At 39.9% G+C, this 19806-nt stretch overlaps 1 protein-coding gene across 1 annotated transcript; it reads left to right on the plus strand.

Moving 5' to 3' along the window:
* The first annotated feature begins 230 nt into the window (after positions 1–230).
* Positions 231–19458, plus strand: LOC137286981 (lysosomal acid lipase/cholesteryl ester hydrolase-like). The gene is made up of 10 exons (XM_067819047.1): positions 231–602; positions 6313–6508; positions 10532–10646; positions 11357–11507; positions 12474–12560; positions 13143–13298; positions 15610–15681; positions 15904–15975; positions 16451–16537; positions 17248–19458. The coding sequence occupies exons 1-10, from the start codon at positions 441–443 to the stop codon at positions 17395–17397; spliced, it is 1248 nt and encodes a 415-aa protein (XP_067675148.1). The 5' UTR covers positions 231–440; the 3' UTR covers positions 17398–19458.
* The last annotated feature ends 348 nt before the right edge of the window (positions 19459–19806 follow it).

Below are 19806 nucleotides of genomic sequence, written 5' to 3' on the forward strand. Positions count from 1 at the left end.
TATAATGTCTGTTACGTTAACCCAAAGTAGCAATGACATTTTAATCAACCACAAATATGAGAATAAATACTGACATATTGTAGAATATTTAATTTTTCAAAGTTTATAACGAATACACTCGGCATATTACGTATAATTCGTCATAAAGATAAAGGGCCCACAGAAACTTAATTCCACTATATCTACAATGCGACTGAACGCAAGTCTACATTGCAAAGGCGAATAACTCTAGATCTAGTCTTATTCGTGATCAAGTGTCGACCTGAGCGGTTGAGAGTTAGTCGTCGGCAAAATCATGTCACACTCTCAGGGTGGCTTGATCACATGACAATGACAGGAGATAAGTTGCTCAGTTGCGAATGCGAATGGTCACCTGACGGGCATTTCTCACCGGTCAGTCGTAGCAGGAAGAGCGCGGAATAAAGAACGTAAAGAGTACGATGGTGCCGGTGAAAGTGATGTTATGGGTCCTGGCTTGTCTACATGTCACAGCAGTACGATCTTACGCCATGGACGACGTAGGATCTTTGCTAAATCATTTCTCTCACACCAAAATGGATTATCGCAAACAAGAAATTGACCCAGAGGTCAACATGAATATTGTGAGTAAAAACATATTTGCCCTGTACAATTAACATCTGAATATTTGTTCAGATTGACATCACTATGTCGAGCCGTTCATTATTTATTGCCCCGGATGGGATGATGAGAATTTGTATTGAGGAGCGTGTACAGTGTGAATGACACCCACCCACCCCAAAACGTACGACCCCTTTCACCCCTCTCCCCCTCCCCTACTCGTAGTGGCGAGAATTTTGGATTTTGGCGAGAATTGATACTATGAGTATACTTGTGCTGTCAGTGATGTGTAAATGATTCAAAGAAGTATTTGTTATGGGCCCATTTCTTTTAATCACACAGAGCTATGATTTTCATATTGTACTCAGATTTCCTTAGTACATGTCAACCAGATTTTGAACTTGTCCAACCTCACTAAAATTATAATTTTCACAAAACATTCAATGGATGGCATCATCCCTAAAGAGTGTCCCAAATGAAATCTTTAAAGGGGCACTGATACAGACCAATTTCCGTGGACTGGTGTAAACTTTTGTTATTGTTTTTCTCTCGTGAGTACCCGGATGGTATCCCAGAATTCATGACTGGTTCGTGACCTCTGCTGCGCAGTCCGTATACGCAATTGATAGTTTAATTATAGACAGATCAACTAAGGTGAAGTCATTTTAACTTCATTACGAATGTATTATGAAAACAAATGAAACGCTTTGAAGGTTAATCATCTGCCAGTGGTAGAAATGGTAACAAACTATTATAAGGGAAAAATAACAAAGCCAGTGTACATCTCTATATTTTGTCTCATAATTCTAATTAGTTTATTGTCATATTTGTATGATTTTGAAAATTAATAAAAGAACACACGGTCTGCTTAGACTTATAGTAAATTTCTAACATGACAGCAACATTTACACATTGTATAGATTGCCAATGTGCATCCTATTTCACACACATACGCAATCTATTGTGTGTTTTCTGTCATATAGATTCTGCTGAATGCTACAACAAATAAATTAAAACAAAATGCAAATAATGAATGTAAAACAGACTAATTTTATAGCAACAATGTCAGGCTACTACCTTGTTCAGGGATGTATCCATCAATATTCACATAAAAGAACGATATTCCATTCATCTGCAGCTGGTAAATAATCCTGCTCTGTGTCGTGTGTCTTACAAAAGTCTTAATTTCAGAAAAGTAACACATCGTTTCACGTCTTTCAAATTGGTGAAAACTTAATAAACCTCTCATTGGTCACCCAAGATAGCACACCTGGCAACTAATTGTATGATGTCCACCATTCTAAGTAATTTAGTTCACCAACAATGAGCAATCAATCAACGCAAAGGTGGTTAATTCTTTGATGGGAGGATGTTGTTTTTACACTCGCATTTTACGACAAGGTGTAGTCAGTATAGATTAGTACATCTACACACACTTAATTAATCAATCAGTGTTATCGGTTAATCCTTTGGTAGATGCTTGTTTTTGTAACTCGGCTAATAAACTCTCTTGTATCACTTACATGCACATATTACATAACATACAATACACTTGCCATTACAGACCTTAATTTATAATGTTGAGTATTTACTCCAGACAGGAGAAATGCCAAATGGGAACCTTTGTTGAGTAACCGAAGTGGTGTTACTACTAATTATAGTTATAAATTCATTAATAGACCATCCAGAGAATGATGACAAATAACACATGTAGGTTTACACCATCAAACGCGAGTTACAGCAAGGAAGATGTAATCTCTGTGTCGCATGCAGCCTGAAAACACTTATGGGCCGAAAGTGTTTTGAGGATACCAACGGAACTTGGTATAATTGTGCATTGTTACATAAGGAATACATACAGGCATTTGCTGAGTACTTGGGTAAATAGGTGTAATGAGTTTTTTATGTAAGAAAATTTTCAGATTTCTCTACCAAAGGCAAAGTCATCGTTTTTAGTTTACGAATTCAAATAGATCAACTGTGTCTCTTTATTATCATAAATAATCAACCAGGGTAGCTACCATAGCTACCAAAATTTACGTGTGATATTTACTATCACAGCTGAACCAACACTCAAAACTACCTAAATATAAAGCTTGCAATCTTTCGGACTGAAACAAATGGCTTGCTACGTGTCTGTAGACATCATATTTTCACGTAACATGATTAAATATCGAGGTTTAAAAGACAGAAATAGGATCAAATTGGATCAGTCACTATACCATCCAAGCATCTGAAAAAAAACTACACTGCTGGGATATTTGAAATTTGTTACAATCAGACAAGGAGTACCATGGATATTTTTAAACAATGACATATGATGGGCATCAGGCCTCCTGACTGTGTAGGTGAAGAAATTCTGCTAATATGGACAGGCGCCCAGTCCCTTTGTCCGTCACGGTCGAGGGAGCGGGCGCTGACCAATTTGCAATTTGGTTTCGTAATTAGACCGTCGGCGAGAAACATTATTCGCTCCGCATCAGTGCCCCTTTAACATGATAATTATGAAATGGTAGTGTCGGAATTGACAAACATCAAACGATACAATACATCACGATACTAAAGTTATAGTCAAGATGATATGTTGCCAAAGTATTGTGTATTCAAGCTGTGATATGATACAATACAATTCCTGATAGAAGGGCGCAAACCAATATGTATCATGATACTGAACTCTTTAATTCTAACTTCAACTATAAAACAACTTAAGAAAGAAACAAAACCAATTTTAAAGTATTTCATCCAATTTCACCAACATTTTTCAATGTTCATTCAGAAATGAGACAAGTTTATACGGGGACATTGTGCATGTTAATAACATGTGTCGCTCTTAGCTTAGAATCCTTGGTAGATTCCTGCCCATATGCATAGATTGTCAGCTTTGCAAAGATCAAGAGATTTATTGCTAATGTTCATCAAAACTAGAATCAATTAAGCTAAGTAACTGAGTGTTACTCAATGGCTCACAGTGGCTCATACAAGCTGTTGACTTGATGGTACATACTTGACCATCAGTACATTGTGTCTCAAGTGCAAATGTTACTTTTACCTTTAAGAATTTGGAGATGTCATTCATACCTGTTGAACAAATTTGCCAGTGATATAAAATCCAAATGTAAAACACAGTCCACATGCCATCAAGTGATTCATTTGTGCTTTTCAATTCTGCATGATTTAAGATGTCTGTTGATAGATGCCTATGCTGTTTACCACTGGATTGTCTGGTCCAGACCTCATTATTTTACACCACTGCCATATAGCTGGAATATTGCTGAGTACGACAGTAAACCAAATTCACTGAGTAGCTACTGTCAGTTTGTTCTTGTGTTAGGGTTAATAATGTGCCATGGCAAAAGGTATAAGAAATCACCTATGAACCAGCAAAATAAACACTTGACAAGTCTAAAATATTCAATAATATGTAGTGACAAGATACAATAATTCATGATAGAGGTTTCTTATATAAGTACAATGCAGCTGATTCAAAGCTAAAGTAATGGGTCACAAATATAATATCAACTCACCTAAGTCTTGGTTTTCAGTGAAACAGTTGTACTAAATGTTACGCGGCAAGCTTTCTTGAATGTAGGTCAAACATTGATGAAGAGGCAGACGTATGTAGGTAGGCCGAAAGATGAACTCCAGTATAACTCTGAGTGTAAGTCCCTGCGTGTGCCCTGTCACAGATTCTTGAACGTTCAAGCACTGTGCCACTACGTCGCCATTAACTTAGAAATTTCACATTCAGCTTTGTGTTTACCAACAGTGAAAACACACTCTCATATACAGAAGAGCACCTAAATTGAGGCTACTCTAAAGCGCTATCATAAAAGGCTTGCCTCTGAAATACTATTACCATGGTACGAAATGTAACTCGTAAAAACAGTCACTCAAAACTCTAAACGTTGTGACCCAATAATAATTATCACTTAATCAATAATAATACAAATTATAGAAAATACACCCTTGTAACACTTGTCACTAAAACAACATACTACAAATTCATAAAACTGTGAAGACATACTTAAAAACTAAAAATCAGAAAGGTTTGAGAAAAACACAACTACAGACATGTGAACAGAGGAAGCAGCTTTATAGAAATTAAAAACAACTATTCAGTTTAATTCATCAGTGAAAGGAGGGAAATTCTTAAACTACTGTACATCCTTCATAATGATCAGCTATGAAGGGGATGATTAATTACACTAGTGTCGGTTGGGAGAAACAACAGGGATGCGGAGTAGTTGTCGTGACATCTGTATTGTTTGTAGACGCAGTCTACACATACTACGATGTGCAATTATAACCTTTTTCTCTGCACATGGAGTAGATACCCTGTACTCTCAGTTGTATACTAAAACATTCATTTCTTCAGCTTTGATGTAGTCAAAAGTTTAATTTGCAATATCACAGATTTTTAATATGTCTTATATGACACACCCCGTGACATGATTATTTGAACAGGTGTTGCCTAATTGGGGAAAGATGAAAACCACACACCCTTGTGACATTACATAGAAATATATTTGTAATTGAACTTATTCACATTTCAGCTGAGCATATTATGACAAAGATTCACACTAAACTGCTGAGAGTTTGAATAACACGAGGATGAACTTTATGTGTAGTCTCAAACACAGGTTTTTCTAAGGCAGCTATTGGACCATTCTCTATATGACAGGAGAAACATCTGTGGGAAGAGAATGCTATAGGACATTAGGCAGATAATTTACATGTGCCTTTTTGAAAATAAGTTGTGTCCATATCTTTGGTGTTTCAATTAAGCGTAATCCATCACAACAATTATGTCATCTGAATTCACTGTTTAATAAATTAGTAAACATCATGTAAAAACAAAACAAGATTTCCTAAACACCATAATGACTGTTCAGCTTCATTTGTCCTGGGCCCATAGCTAAATGGCATTTCCTGTTAAGCTCACTGACATTCAAAATGGCCACACCCATGTTCAGCTTTGAGAGTGAGCACTATGTTGAACCCTGAAATGCTAGCAACATTCATGATTGTTGTGAATAGTCTGTCTCACAGTTCCATCGTGCTAAGTGTCCGACACACGAATCACTTCACCCTTTTGTCTTTGATACTGAGCCATGATGCAGCTGAAGTACTGTTGTAAGTGGCAATTTAAACTCAACTGGACTCAGGTGATGGAGAAATCAGTAAGAAAATCTATTGATGGAAGATACAAGTAGAAGTAGCATGCACCATCATAGTGCTGAACTTTTACTGTAGCGTCTGCAGGGTGGAAATAATTTTGTAATTGGTCGTCTAGCCCAGTGCACGGGCACATGTAAAATGACTGGTCCTAATCATTTTTCCACTGTACCATCCGAATGTCTTGTTGATTGTTTAAATAAACAACATAATAAACAATTCAGCTGGACACTGTTAATTTGCTAGCCCAACAGAAGAAAACACTGAACCGGGATGTCTGGCAATGGGTTATTTCCATCCCTGGTCTGCCTTGGGAGACTAATGCTGATAGTTTGCTCCCATGACGTAGTCATGAGAAAAGACATTGAAGATGGTACTTTTCCTTCCCCTGCCTGGTTCAGTGGAATCTGTTATATGTATGACTTAAAGTGACAGAAATTAATGCTGCACATAACTCTATTCAGCACTTGACATAATCTTTGCAAACACATTGGCATGATTGAAATTCATATGTTATGTTTTATTGTTTCACTGCCTATATTTGTTGTGATCTTGTAGAGCCAGCTGATCACGAGCAAAGGCTACCCATGTGAGGAGTACACAGTACAGACGGAGGACGGCTACCTGCTAGGGGTGCAGCGTATACCATATGGGGTGCAGAACAAGGATTCACAACGTCCTGTGGTCTTCCTGCAGCATGGGTTACTCTGTTCCGCCACCAATTTCGCTGCCAATCTGGCCAATGAAAGTTTAGGTACACATATGTTCTCTTTGTTGCATGTGAGTGAGTGAGTGTGCTTGGTTTTACACTGCTTTTAGCAATATTCCAGGAATATCACGGCGGGGGACACCAGAAATTGGCTTCACACTTTGTTCCCATATTGGAAATTGAACCTGAAATCCCTTGAAGTTCCCTTCTAATTGAAGCAGACATACCATGCACTCGCCCACCAGAAGCCTGCCTTTCCCGCCAGTATGGTCACATGCCCAGCCATGCTTGTCACTCTCTCTTTCATTGCCCGGCAAGGATGGTTGGAGGCATTTTGGGCCCCAAAAGTGGTGATAAGTTTTTGCTTATATTTCAGTCGTTTAAATTAAATTGTGTTGTATTTGGTTTTTGGAGTGTAATTATCATGATGTACAATTATTGTTGAAATATTAAAGTTTCATGCGTTTCGGACATGTTTTCTTCAAATTGCACTTGGTCTCATTTGATGAAATTGTGCTCCCAATGTAAGTTACGGCTGTCGGTGGTTGATCTGTGTGGATTATGTCCTGCATGCAAACCTATCTATTCTTCCACTGTTCTCTCTGAACTTTGTAAGAATTTATCTGATTCAGAATTGCATGATATGTATATACTGCCAAGGACAAGCTGGCCAAGGACAAACAACGTAGGCTTTCTCAAGTCATATCTAAGAAATCGGTTGATTCTGTGTCTAGTAAACATATGTTGATCACGGCTGACATTCGTGATTTTAGTGATCAGCCACACGTACCCTGGGGGCATGGTCGAGATACTGTTTGAGACTTTGTCAAGATCACAGAAGAAGACATCATCAGAATAAGGATCATCTCAACTTAAGAAGCTGATGTCGTCGTCTTCAACAAAGACTAAGTCTTCAACTACTAGATCAGCACTGAAACTATTCTTAATGTCTTCTTCAAAGTCCTTCAGCAATGATATCTTCCCTCCCAACAAACATCACATCTACATCAAATCTCCGCTACTTCTTCCTGAGGTAGAGATCCCCAGCACTCTTGATTAACATTCAGTGTCTGCTAGACCTTCAACTACATCAACAACAACACTACAACCTTCAGAAAGTCTACGTCTATGCAGACATCACATCTACAATGTCTATATTCAACATGTCAGATGCTTCTGTGAATGTATCCCGCTACAGCTGCAATGATTCACCGACTGCATCCCCCAATCGTCACAGACGTTGTCATCGTTTGTCATTTTCATCACATGTGGACTTCACATGCAGATCTGCGTGGAAGCTCTCATGGAATGACGACCACTCCAGGGGTGCATGCAGACATGAACATCACTCTAATGTTTGACATTCAGCGAACCCTTCGGACCACTCACGAATGCGTTCGTGGAAAAATAGGGAAGACGCATCAGAAAGGGATATACGTCACTGGCCTGCATCAAAGGAAAAAGGGGTCGTCTGAGACTTAGAGATTACGACTGAGTTAGACCTTGCTTCACCATTAAAGTTCAACGACGCCCTCACCTGCAAGATGATTAATGACGACTTCGACATCTTGACCTTTCCTCCAATCACACCGGTACCGAACAAGTTATCTACGGCCTTCCATACTGCAACGAAGGATCAACATTAGCACATCCTGTCCTTCAGTGCTTGGAGATTTACTCGAAAATTGATGCAGTGAGTGCACTAAAGCACCTTCAGCACTTCAGCAGGAAGTGTTACCCACATGCATCATCTGGATAGTATGGCTTGAGATTCGAGTCATCACCGTTCAACACGCGTCTACATCCTTCACAGGAGAAAGCACATATGCATGCGCAAACACATTCAGGGAATGTGAATTATTCCACTGGACTGATGCATGTGGAAGGAGCATTCCAATGTTACCCATTTAACGTCAGAAGATTCCAGATAAGAGGATAAGATGATCTTATCTACTCTACTCACTTCAAAGAAGGATCAACAATTCATCTCCAAGTATCTTGCACTGACATCAGGTTTTTGTACACAAGATGGAAGGTATTCAACAAGATTATTTGTTTCATTGAGCCTGGTTACTACAGTTAACCTGGACCAAGGTGAGGAAATAGCTTCACAACATCTGTAAAAGATGACAACAGTGTTATCTTCAGTTTAAGAACACCGACACATCTACCAGCAAGACAGACCACCTACATTAGTATTACGCAGCGAGGGTTTCACGTGGTTCTACTCAGCCTGCTATACACATGCTCACACGTGTATCTCCGGGACAAGTCTAACAGCAAATGCCAGCAAGGGAATCACCGACTGCACAAGATTTCACAAGGATCATTTGGCTGCAACACCATTAGCGTCACATCTGGGATGTGATTGGTCCTCGAGAAACAACGCCCTGCACAGATTGGGGCTGTTGTTCTCCTGTCAGGAAGTCGTCTACAGGTATGAACACTTCCAACATTAGACAGACTTCATTTACAAGCCAGACAGCAGTCTACAGCATCAGTTGATTGTCTTCACAAGGCAAAGAGGTCTTCTAACAGCAGATTCAACATTGTTTATCTGGAGGCTTGCAGCAACAGATGACAGTTTGTACCACGACAGCCAGCCAGCTATAAACAGACTTCACATGGAGGACAGCACGATCACTACTTACAATGTTGGTGATCTGAGGACGAAGTATGAACGTATCTTCACAGCATATCGTTGGGATTCCGGTACCAACATCTTCATTACAGATGAACTGTGTACCTGTGTACCTCAACGACTGTCTTCATGAATGTTCATCTGATTGAAACATTCCTGCAGCAACAAGCATGGCATACACAGAACAGTATTGTATTGCTGGACATACTTATATTGCAGTCAAGAAAATCCAGCATGGCCTGACCCACTGCTGTTTCCATCAGATTCTGTAAGCGTAGTAAGCATGAGTCAGGATAAGGAAAAATATGTAATTTCCTGAATAAAATTGATATTTTATACTTATCCTGACTCATGGAGTGAAGTCCTCCCAGCCTTTCCTCTCAGGTACGCTGAATTCACAGTAATTCTCGTGTTGGGCCTTTGAGATTTCGGAGAGAGTAACAAACATGGTTGTTCGTGTGACCGTATTGGCAGGAAAAGGAGGTTTCCAGTGGGTGAGTGTATTGTATGTTCGCTTCAATTAGATGGGAACTTCAAGGGATTTCAGGTGTTGCACTATCTTCGCATAGAGGGAGGAGATAAGTATAATAAGCATAAGTCAGGATAAGTATAAAATATCAATTTTGTTCAGAAAATTCTCATTTGAGCCAGGCTTGCTGACTTGGTTGACACATGTCATCAATTCCCAGTTGCGCAGATCGATATTCATGCTGTTGATCACTGGATTGTCTGGTCCAAACATGATTATTAACAGACTGCCACTTTATAGCTGGAACATTGCCGAGTTGGTCCTAGAAACCTACTCATTGACTGTTACAGAGAATCATGAATAGTAGAAATATAGGTTGCCTCTTCAGAAAAGGTATTTCTGTATGCTAAGGCGTTCTTCAGGAACAGCTCTCCATCATTATATGTGGATGTAGGAGACAGAGGTCATTCTTACGTCTCAGTTCATGGATTATCTTTCTCACGGAAACATTCTGCGTGCCCACACCAACTTTTGAAACTGAATTACCGGGAATGGAGGATGTATTGTCTTTATATTTACCCCCACAGTCAACTCGCCTTTTCACATGGACTTTGTACTTGGTTTTAAAAATAAGCAAGTCATAAATCTCTGACTAAACACACAACATAATGTGTCCAATGACTTGTCAGATTTTGTCTGTATCAAATGTAATTTAGGCCTCAGTATCTCACTTTGACTTATAAGCGATGATTCTTCCCTGGTTTTTCTTTGACTTTCAAGCTTTGTACCACCCAAGATTTAGTTTGTTCAAAATTATTAGATTTTATTGTGTTATTGGTTTGTAGCCAGTGGTTAGATGTTTAAGGAATTTGTATAACACTTCTTTCATAGTTGACATCAGAAACAGTTCATTCATGAGAGAGAGATCCTCATTTGAGATTACATATGTATTCCCCAGCATTTATACTGGCTGATGCTGGCTTTGACGTCTGGCTCGGCAACAACCGCGGCAATACCTACTCTCTCCGACATGTCTCCCTCAAACCAGATCAAGATGCATTCTGGTCTTTCAGGTATGTAGAGACAATGACACCTGCAATCTTGCTGAACACAGTACAAATTGAGTACAGGAGACAAATATATATGCTTAAAGAGAAGCATCAATACAGTCCACATTTCACAAAACATCACTACCTAGTACAGTCTCAGTGCTGAGACAATCCACATCTCTCATGTGCGAGTGAGTGATTTTGGTTTTACACCGATTTTAGCAATATTCCAGCAATATCATGGAACTTCAAACATCGTACCCATGTGGGGAATTGATCCCTGGCCTTCAGCATGACGAGCAAACACTTTCACGGGAAGGCTACCCCACAACCCATATCTTACATGAGATAACATGGCTTATACTGATGTAGTACTGTGTTCACTTGGTGAGACGTAGTTATGGTGTCTGTAGCTTTAAGGTCACATAGGACATTCTGTCCTAGTTTCATTTGTAACGTACAAACATCATCCTGTGTCCTGTAGAGACCAGGAATAAGACGTGGAATAGGGGTGGACATGTTATCGTGGGCTGAACACTCTCCTCCTGCAAGTTTCCTCATCTAATTTCCTGTCTGGTTTTCCTTATTTGTTTGTGGGCATGACTCGACACACATGAGGAAGTGAAGCATGCAGAGGAAGTGACTACACTTATCTGTTCATCTACTTCACCATGTACTATGTGTGAGTTGTATTAAAGCATGTTTCCTAATCTACTTGTACTTGTATGATTCAGCTGGGACGAATTTGCCAAGTATGACTTCCCAGCTCAGTTGAACTTCGCCCTAAAGCAGTCTGGCCAGTCAGACCTCTACTATGTAGGTCATTCCCAGGGAACCTTGCAAGCCTTTGCTTCCCTGTCTCAATATCCAGAAATGAATAAAAAGGTATGAAATAAGGGAAATATCTCCATAACCCAAATGTACATTGGAGGAGGGGTCATCAATTCCGTACACGTCCTGGGGGTGGGGTAGTTGTCATTGAATTGTAAGTAGGCTGACTTGCTTTGTACTTCTATTTCAGAGGGGTGCTTTCACATTGTTTACTTCTCAAGGTTCTAACCTAGAATAGGTCCCTAGCAGCTGTTAATGGTCTTGATGCGGGCCTAGAATAGGTCCCAAGCAACTGTTAAGGGTTGAGATTCTAGTCTAGAACAGTTACCTAGGGACTGTCAAGGGTTGAGATTCTAGCCTAAAATAGTTCCATAGGGACTGCCAAGGGTTCAGATTCGAGGCTAGAATAGGCCCCTAGCGACTGTCAGACTTGCCGACTATTGTGTTGACATGATTATGTGCCATCATACACTATCACATTGAATCATTGCACAAAATATCAAGCACTGGATTGTCTGGTCCAGATTGGTTTCACAGACTACCATGATACAGCTGAAACACTGATTGTTTTGTTGTTTTTCCCCTGCAACTACCCAGATGATATCCCAGAATTCTTAATTGGTATGCATCCCTGGTAGTCGTAGTGATTTCACAAAATAATGAACTCTTTAAGTGATGAGGAGAAATTCCTGGTTTCACACATTCCCTCCACCATATACAGATGTTTCAAACTGCAGTAGTAGGACATTAGTGTCAAGTAAAGAGTTTACATTGTATATATAGAGGATTCTGTAATCTTAGAATCGGTTGATGATTTCACTGGCAGTGGTATCATCCATGTTACCATATTTCATGTGATGATCTTGACTCAACTTTATGGTCCTAACAGTTGCATCTCTTGTTTGAATAAACTTCTGATGTGGAACATTCATGACTTAGTTTCAAATGGAAACACAATGAAATGCAGTGTTCATCACAAGGGTCTTTGTGTTCATTTATGTATCATTTGCATTTTTCCAGGTGAAGAAATTCTTTGCAATGGGTCCTGTTATCACGACGGGTGAGGTCCTCAGTCCGATCAAGTACCTGGCTGATGTCTCTGACGTAGTGAGTCAACTGTCAGTATGGCCGCAGTCAGAGGTCACACCTGCTGGATAAATATACACATGGCTGTTTTTGAAGCAACACTGTACTAAGATGAATCATTACTCACAATTATAGGATGGAGCGGATTAGATTACTTGTAGCCTGTCATCTTACAGACAGAATATTGCTGAGTGCACTACCCAACAACAAACACACATGCCATTCAAATGTGACATGAATGGTTTATACACACATTTAACCATAGTTCTAAACTAGTCTTAGCTGATGGAAAATTCCTGATTACTTACCCCTCTACCAACAGTTACCTCCTTCACATATTTACAAATATTACAGTGTTCACCATACTACAAGTGTAAGCCTGTTTGCCAAAGTTATCTATCTCTCAATGTTAACCCAACAGTGTTAACCCATCTACCACTGTTAACGTAACAGTGTGTTACCTCTATTATGGTAAACAAACTGTTACCTGTTCCCTTTTCTGTGCTTTTGTGTTTTTGCAGTAGGATCTAAAGAGGCTAATATTCATAGCCTTGACTGGACATGTCACTGACCTGTGACCTTTGACCTCTGTGTTTGTTTCAGTTTATATACGAGTTGTTCAAGCACAGGGACTTCCTGCCCCACAATGAGATCCTGCAGCTGTTAGCCGACACAGTGTGTGTGGACAAGTACACCCGCTTTCTGTGCTCCAACGTCCTCTTCCTCATTGCTGGATACGATGTGTCTAATCTCAACAAGGTCAAGATCTATCCACAATCTCACTCTCTATCTCCCTTTATGTAGAGCATGCATCAGGTCCCTCTCCCTCTCTTTACAACATTCCATCCCATCAATCTCCCTCTCTGTACATCATCCATCAGGTCAATCTCCCTCTCTATAGAACATCCATCAGGTCATTCTCCCTCAATGTTGAACATCCATCAGGTCATTCTCCATCTATGTTGAACATCCATCAGGTCATTCTCCCTCTATGTTGAACATCCATCAGGTCATTCTCCCTCAATGTTGAACATCCATCAGGTCATTCTCCATCTATTTTGAACATCCATCAGGTCAGTTTCCCTCTATGTTGAACATCCATAAGGTTAGTCTCTCTCAGAAGAACATCCATCAGGTCATTCTCCATCTATGTGCAGAACATCCATAAGTTAAGTCTCTCTCAGAAGAACATCCATCAGGTCATTCTCCCTCTATGTTGAACATCCATCAGGTCATTCTCCCTCTATGTTGAACATCCATCAGGTCATTCTCCCTCTATGTTGAACATCCATCAGGTCATTCTCCCTCTATGTTGAACATCCATCAGGTCATTCTCCCTCTATGTTGAACATTCATCAGGTCATTCTCCCTCTATGTTGAACATCCATCAGGTCATTCTCCCTCAATGTTGAACATCCATCAGGTCATTCTCCATCTATGTGCAGAACATCCATAAGGTTAGTCTCTCTCAGAAGAACATCCATCAGGTCATTCTCCCTCTATGTTGAACATCCATCAGGTCATTCTCCCTCTATGTTGAACATCCATCAGGTCATTCTCCCTCTATGTTGAACATCCATCAGGTCATTCTCCCTCAATGTTGAACATCCATCAGGTCATTCTCCCTCTATGTTGAACATCCATCAGGTCATTCTCCCTCTATGTTGAACATTCATCAGGTCATTCTCCCTCTATGTTGAACATCCATCAGGTCATTCTCCCTCAATGTTGAACATCCATCAGGTCATTCTCCATCTATGTTGAACATCCATCAGGTCATTCTCCCTCTATGTTGAACATTCATCAGGTCATTCTCCATCTATGTTGAACATCCATCAGGTCATTCTCCCTCTATGTTGAACATTCATCAGGTCATTCTCCCTCTATGTTGAACATCCATCAGGTCATTCTCCCTCTATGTTGAACATCCATCAGGTCATTCTCCCTCTATGTTGAACATCCATAAGGTTAGTCTCTCTCAGAAGAACATCCATCAGGTCATTCTCCCTCTATGTTGAACATCCATAAGGTTAGTCTCTCTCAGAAGAACATCCATCAGGTCATTCTCCCTCTATGTTGAACATCCATCAGGTCATTCTCCATCTATGTGCAGAACATCCATAAGGTTAGTCTCTCTCAGAAGAACATCCATCAGGTCAGTTTCCCTCTATGCTGAACATCCATCAGGTCATTCTCCCTCTATGTTGAGCATTCATCAGGTCATTCTCCATCTATGTTGAACATCCATCAGGTCATTCTCTCTCTATGTTGAACATCCATAAGGTTAGTCTCTCTCAGAAGAACATCCATCAGGTCATTCTCCCTCTATGTTGAACATCCATCAGGTCATTCTCCCTCTATGTTGAACATCCATCAGGTCATTCTCCCTCTATGTTGAACATCCATCAGGTCATTCTCCCTCTATGTTGAACATCCATCAGGTCAGTTTCCCTCTATGTTGAACATCCATCAGGTCATTCTCCCTCTATGTTGAGCATTCATCAGGTCATTCTCCATCTATGTTGAACATCCATCAGGTCATTCTCCCTCTATGTTGAACATCCATCAGGTTAGTCTCTCTCAGAAGAACATCCATCAGGTCATTCTCCCTCTATGTTGAACATCCATCAGGTCATTCTCCCTCTATGTTGAACATCCATCAGGTCATTCTCCCTTTATGTTGAACATCCATCAGGTCATTCTCCCTCTATGTTGAACATCCATCAGGTCATTCTCCCTCTATGTTGAACATCCATCAGGTCATTCTCCCTCTCTGTTGAGCATCCATCAGGTCATTCTCCCTCTGTGCAGAACATCCATCAGGTCATTCTCCCTCTATGTTGAACATCCATCAGGTCATTCTCCCTCTATGTTGAGCATTCATCAGGTCATTCTCCCTCTATGTTGAGCATTCATCAGTTCAGTTTCCCTTTGCAGAACATCCATCGGGTCAGCCTCCTCAGTAGAAAATTCAGAACCATTATGAGATCGCTTTCTGTAAAACACCAGTCAGTTACTCTACCCAGTAAAACATTGTACATCTCACATAGATAGTGCTGGGTTGTTTCAGACACGACTCCCAGTGTATATCAGCCATACACCAGCAGGAACCTCTGTGCAGGACATGGTACACTTTGCACAGGTGAGGACGCAGTGATGAACTAGATACTTAAGACAGCTTGTATTGCCATGAATGCTTTGTAGGTCGTTACCCAGGGTATCAGTCAATAGATCGACTGATTAATTACAAACCACCATGCTGTAGCTGGCCCATTGCTGTATGCAGTGGTGAAAAATATAAACAGTCCATGCACAGTCTCTCATATACAGAGCCTGTCTCTCAGTCCCTTATGTCTCCCTACAGGGTGTGCGGAGCAAGGCCTTCCAGATGTACGACTATGGATCTGCAGCAGAAAATCAGAAGCATTACAACCAGGTGAGTCACATTGTGTACCACATATGTCCTGCTTTCCTCCCTTTGGTCAGGTAGGTCCCTGGCAACCTGTGCTTGTTGTACAAGGTCATGTAATGGATCAAGAGGTCATGGTCGTGACGTGGTCAGATAGGCCCCCAACAATCTGTGCTTGTACAAGGTCACATAATGGATCAGGTCAAAGTCATGAATTGGTTGATGTCGTCATACACAGACAGCTTGCATCATTGCACTGACATCAAATGATCAGCAAAACTGTCTCATAACTAACTTCATCTCATTAAACAACAATGCTTCACCATAAAATAGATGTCACTGGATTGAGCCATTTATTCCATCAGGTATTCAGAGACTGACAGGGAATACTGACAAATGTAGGGTACACTCACCTGAAATGTTGCTTCATAGATACTGATGTCTTTTGAATGAAACATTCATTATTATTTCCAATCTGAATACAACTCAATCTTTTCTTTAGTCAACACCACCTTTGTATGATGTCAACAAAATGGACACACCGGTCTACCTTTTTTATGCTGAGAATGACTGGCTCGCTGATGTACAGGTAAGTCACCAAAATGCAAAGACCTGTTACCTATTCTATACCAATAATGAGTGGCTGGCTGATACACAGGTAAGTCAACAAAATACACACACCTGTTCTGCTCCTTAAAGGTTTGATCTCAAACACATGTTCATGAGCAACATATGTCATATTTGGGATTTCACTTTCTCAGTAAAGTACAAATTCTAGTACTTTTTCGGTTGAGTCCCATCTGGGATTCGAAAACCCGCACCCATGGAGTCAGGCACATTATCATCAGCACACAAAGTCAGCTGCCTAACCCGCTCAGCCACCGCAACTTCCACAAAAATGAAAGTCGGCCAACTGGTAGTCTAGACTGTGTACTTTGTGAACCCCTCTGAAGTGTGAATTGGCACGGCTCCAACAGCCGAAAGCTATGATTACGCGATGCCATTCTAGAAAGTGGTCAAATGCAACATACGTCGTATTTGGGTCTCCCCTTTCAGTAAAGTACAAATTCTAGTACTTTTTCAGTTGAGTCCCATCGCACCCTCAGAGTCAGGCACCATGGTAATGCCCATCACTGGCTTTCTGGATGTAGTTCAACATGTAATACACCACAAACACATGAAGAAAATGTTCTGCGTATTTCAAGTGTTCCACTGTCGTTTGTGAACTGAAATTCCAAGTGGACTTGTTTTTAAGCCTATATTGGTGTAACTGATTCACTGAAGTTCATTTGTCTGCAGGATGTAAAGATGCTGATGTCCAAACTGACCCGTGGGCAGCTGCAGGGGAGTTTCTACATCCCCAAGTGGAATCACCTAGACTTCATCTGGGGAAAGGATGCTGCGACAGTTGTGTATAAGAACATCATTGACATCATCAAGAGGTCGTAGTGAGTGACAGATGGGAGGCGGTGCCTGATTAATCTCATTAGTATTACATGTACTTTGTTCACTCTGATACAGTACCTCACTGCTTGAAGGCGATTACAACATCTGATTTCTGTGTCTCAAAAACTAAGCGAAGTTCTGAATGAAGATGAAAAAAGCAGGGCCATTACCTTGTAGATTTCCACACAGAGAAGGGTTGTATCAGCCTGAAAGATCCTACATAAAATGAAATTGTGGGCAAGTGAAGGAAGTAAGCAGGGTTGCTTCCATACAACAGAACAGAGGATTTCTACGTGCTTCAATTTAGTATGAGGTTTCAAAGATGTTTGCCAACAAATTCAAAAGGGGTTACAATTACATATCATTTATCAAAGCCAAAACCAGTGAAACATTTTGAAGTCAGGACTGGAGGAATGTTGTCTTGACAAGGACTCCTAGTAACTCTTCCACAGAATAAGTGACATTCCTTTTAATTGTTATTTGTGATATATATAACATAATTGTTATCCTGACACTTGTTAATGTGGACAGTTGTAAATTAGGATAATTCAAGTGAGTATTAACATGCAAATGATGCAGAGTGTAGTATGTATACTGAACATAAATGAAAGAATGGGATTAGTGGCTCTTGTACATGAAAGATTCATGGATTCAGCGTGACACTCATATAATAAATTAACATATAAGTTATGTATAACATCACGGACTGTCACATTCCAGTTTCATATGAATCATCACTACTACATGCAGCAGCAAACTTTTCTGCTGTGTGTTCTGTTATTTTCATCATTAGTATATTTAACTGCTTCAAGGCTGTACAGGGTTCATTACAGAAATCATTCAAATACTATTCCATGTAGTCTTACAACTAGTCTCTGAAATGAACATATTTTACAGAGGAAAAGCTCATAGTAAAAAGAATAACATAAAATGAAAAGGAGCCTGGTGACTTTCTTCATTCCTAAGGGGTGGAAATCTAGACTTGCCACATTTTCTAGACTTGTCTGGGCTTTCATGGATATGTTTGCTTCAGGGTCTGTATGGCAGACTATTCCATGGAGCTTGTGCTTGACTGTCATTAATTACAGCATGGTTGTATTCTGCTGACTCGTCTTCCCAATACTACAGACTGGCATTCTGTGTCTGAACACAGTCAGTGTCGTGATGGTGTCAGAACTTAGTCTCCTAATCTAGAAACTGTTTGGTTCTGGTGTCCTGGTCATTGTTCATCTTAGTGTATCTTGTTTTTATCAGCAACACTGTGATGAATGACTAAGACCTGTGTGAATTCAGGTTTTCATTCCACATGAAGCATGTATGATCTTACTGATATTATTTGAAGGTGTTGAGGAGCTTGGATACAAAATATCAAGAAATTGCTGTACTCCAAATCGATTTATGCAATAAAAATAGCAATGCACCACAGCATTTGTTTGGCACCCCCTTACAGTAAAAAGTAATATGGAAATAAAAGTTCCCTAAAAAGTAAAATGACATGAGATAAATATTCAAGAATAAAAAATATGTTACCAGAGGGTGTCAACATTATCAATAGTATGATGAAAGGCAAGATAAAGGGAAATAACTGCATAACATGAAAACTAACAGATGTGCTCCTACTGCCACATCCCGTCGCATACAGTATGTGCACAAAGGTATCCAGGATCCTTCAAGAAGAAATCAAACTCATCATTATGTCAAGTGATACCAGTTAAAACTGCCTTATGTGCCTTATATTCATTGTGTGATTATCATTATTGTAGATAGATGTGACTGATGTGGATCCATGTGTTGTTGAATGATGTGTGTTGGTGAATGATGTGTGTTGTTGCTACAGATGTGGTTGTGGGTTTAACACAGCAGTGATCAAATGAAATCAGGGAAACTTCATAATAATCATAATGAAAGTCTTTCACATCAGTTTGTTTATACATGTATATCACTGGTAAGTCACGATGGATTCACATCCATTCTATCTGTTCCTCGTGCTCACTTTTCTCTCACTATCCACATATATTTCATTTTGTATCCTCTATGTTGAAGAATAAAGCATGTTGATTAATACTGGTGTATTAGATGTAGTTAATGGACACGTCAGTTCTCCTCAGTTGATGAAGTTCAGTTTGAAACATTCCTAACTCGTGAAATCATATCTTTTTTCTCAAATATGATATCTCACAGTAGGTGAATATTTTGAGTTCTGTATTTGTTTTCCCTGTTTCATAATCAACATTTCAAAGTTACTGTGATAATGAAAGGAACCAAAATATTTCATAATCCTTATTCACATTAGATGGCCAATGGTTACCAAGGGTTCCTGTGTGGCGACCTTCAGGACAGGTGTTCTGGAATCCTCACAAAAGGAGGTAGCAGAAGGTCAGACTCAGATTTCCAAGTTTATTTCGAGAAATC

The sequence above is a fragment of the Haliotis asinina genome, chromosome 6, assembly GCF_037392515.1.
Source record: "Haliotis asinina isolate JCU_RB_2024 chromosome 6, JCU_Hal_asi_v2, whole genome shotgun sequence".
Classification (NCBI taxonomy): Eukaryota; Metazoa; Mollusca; class Gastropoda; order Lepetellida; family Haliotidae; genus Haliotis; species Haliotis asinina.